Below are 2,693 nucleotides of genomic sequence, written 5' to 3' on the forward strand. Positions count from 1 at the left end.
CCTCCCCCTCCCCGCGCCCCACCTGCCCTGCTGCTTGGTTTTCCCTCCAGGACGCACAAAAACGAGGGTCCTTCCTCGCTCCGGAGCCCAAGACCTACCTCATGGTGTAGAGCAGGGTGCCGTCGTCCTTCAGCCTCAGCAGCTTGTTGGGCGTGGTCATGTTGTGGGCGATGGACTTCTTGCCGTTGAGGAAGAACGTGTCCGGCGTCCAGATGTTGCTGGCCAGCAGGTTGTTCAGTGGCAGCATCTCCATGGGGCCTTTGAAGCACAGCCGCTCGTCCTTCCAGCTCTGGCGAAAGAACACGTCGATGGTGTATTCCTGGGAGAAGGATGAAAAGACACCGTCACCCTCTACCGGCGGCGGCTGGTGGGCATATCAGTAGGCTGCGCTAACGGATATATAGAATAAAACGCTGCAATTTGGATTCCAACAACAAAAGCGTCCACTTTGAAATAAAGAAAACCGTAAAACAAACCAAAGACCAAGCTTCCAAGAAGCCTCTGCCAGATGTTCTTCTGCATTAAAGGTTTCAACTTTAATTATTACAGATGATTTTTTTTCCCAGCTTTGATAACGCTGCACCACGCTCCTTGACACAATTACTGATCACACGAATATAAATCAAATCAAACAAAACATGCAGTGTTGAAAGTTTTCTTTTAAAATGAGGCCTTCCTTATTTAAAGAGAAGCAACTTTTCTGGGACGTAAAAAGGTTAATAAGCGCCTCGTTAAAGATTTGTTAGCCGGTGCTTTCGCTGAAACCGGGTCACAGAGAAACTTCTGGCCCCCCCCCCACCCAAAATGAAGGAAAACGGGTGAGAAATTCAATAATCCGCCTCGTTTCTGTTAATCTTGCTCGCCATCATACTTATTCGGTCTACGCCAAACCACGCCCAACGTACGCTCGCGCTCCAGGCACGTTACTGTACGTCCGCTCTCATTGGCTGAAGCGGCAAACCGAAGGAGGGCGGGACAAGCCACCTGTCAATCATTCGGTACCAAGAAAGACATTAAATGATCGGGGCTGGGAAAAGTTATCCCTTTGGAAAGACTCTGGGGTTTAAATCGCGAAAAACCGCGAGAATCCAGCGCCGAGCAGACTGATGATAGTCCAGGTCCTCTCCCGTTCAGGATTTTGGACTCTGATTTTAAGGTTCGACAAACAGATGTGCTGTAATGATAAGTGTCGGACTTTGAGAGGGCGGATCTCGTACTGCACCGGGAGGACGGTACGCGTCGCGGGCGGCGGGCGGGAAAAACCGCGCCCCGTCCGCCTGGGAACACACTCACCATCTCCGTGTCGGACACGGGGCCGAAGCTGGTGACGAAGATGTTCGTCTTGATCTCGGTGACGTTCTCTGTCGGAGGGAACACAGTGGAGAAGGAAAATCAGTTCCACCTGATTCGATGCCGGACCGACCCCCCAGCCGCCGCCATTTTAATCAGAACGACTAAACATGTGAATGAAAACAATCATAACAATGACTGGAGCTAAAATCGTCCCATTGCAGCCATTTTGGTCCAACTTTCAAAATAAAACAAAAAAAAATGGGGCTCGGCCATCTTAAACTCCAAAAAGCAACGAGTCGTCAAGCGATTGGTTCCCGGGCGTTTCGTCAAAGTTCAGGCGCCGGTTCGTGAGATATTTCGCTAACAGATGGACACGCAAACATGAGAACCGGTGTGAAACTGACTGGAGATCAGATTAAAAAACTGCTTCGTCTGGATTTTTTTATACCCATAGAACTCCTCTGTTTAACATCAAAATGGCTTCTTTTACACCTAAAACATCTTCTCTGTCCAAAATGTGGACTTTTCTGTCCTCAGAAAAGTATCCTATAGAAGACACAGAGCCAGACGCTGGATTAATACGAATAATAATCAGATTACCAGATTATTTTATTAAAATGAACTAAAAACCAAAATAATAAGAAGTAGAAGAATTGGAATTAAGTATAGAGAAATACTAATAAATAAAAATCACCATAATAATAATAATAAATGGGTATAAATTGAGTAAAAATTAGTAATAATAACCAGAATAATTTGAATATTAATGTGTTAAATCCATAATATAAATGGGTGTAAAAAAAATTAAAAAAAAAGAAAAGAAATGGCTACAAATTAGTAATAATAACTATAATATTAATAATAATACCTTCAAATCAGCACATGAATAAGTAGCTTTAGGTGTAAAATAATAATTATTTTTTTGGCATTTTTACAGCTCACGGGTTTTTGTTTTACCGTCTAATAACCAAAACGGTTCCATGTTATTTCATTCATCCAAAAACCAGCTCAACAAAGTTAAACTTTCACCAAATTCCTGCAACATTAGCCGCACTTAAGCCGCTCCGACGCCTTCAGATTCAGATTCCGGGGCTGTTTTGAGTAACGGCGAGATTATTGAGACATCTGTAGAGATGAACCCAGATGTTCTCTTGACACGCCTTATGTGCGCATCTCAGGAAGTGTGTGTGTGTGTGCCGAGCAGTTCGTGTCCAGGGTAATCGGGAATCGAGCCTCGGCGACATTGAGGAACATTCGACGTATCGTCAGTGGCGTCGAGCTTTCGCCACGACCTGACCATTAAAAACTGACCATGAAAAAATAACTTCCAGCCTGGAGAGGAGCTGTGATTGGCCGCTCCGTTCTGGAGCTGAATGAAGGCGCCCCCTCCCCTCCCGCCC

The 2,693-nt window shown here is 45.3% G+C and overlaps 2 protein-coding genes across 3 annotated transcripts in view; one reads left to right on the forward strand and one right to left on the reverse strand.

Annotated features, from left to right (window-relative positions):
- LOC108249475 (gamma-aminobutyric acid receptor subunit alpha-5) overlaps positions 1-1,361 on the reverse strand; it is a gene marked incomplete at its 5' end in the record, with an annotated part of 19,006 nt that extends 17,645 nt beyond the window's left edge. The window contains 2 exon segments of the mRNA XM_017438884.2: positions 99-319; positions 1,294-1,361. Of these exon segments, the coding sequence (XP_017294373.2) occupies positions 99-319; positions 1,294-1,361 (289 nt within the window).
- The window catches only part of LOC108249474 (gamma-aminobutyric acid receptor subunit beta-3), a 64,260-nt gene that overhangs the window by 14,388 nt on the left and 47,179 nt on the right, over positions 1-2,693 (forward strand). The window lies entirely within an intron of this gene.

This window comes from Kryptolebias marmoratus, linkage group LG23, assembly GCF_001649575.2.
Source record: "Kryptolebias marmoratus isolate JLee-2015 linkage group LG23, ASM164957v2, whole genome shotgun sequence".
NCBI lineage: Eukaryota > Metazoa > Chordata > Actinopteri > Cyprinodontiformes > Rivulidae > Kryptolebias > Kryptolebias marmoratus.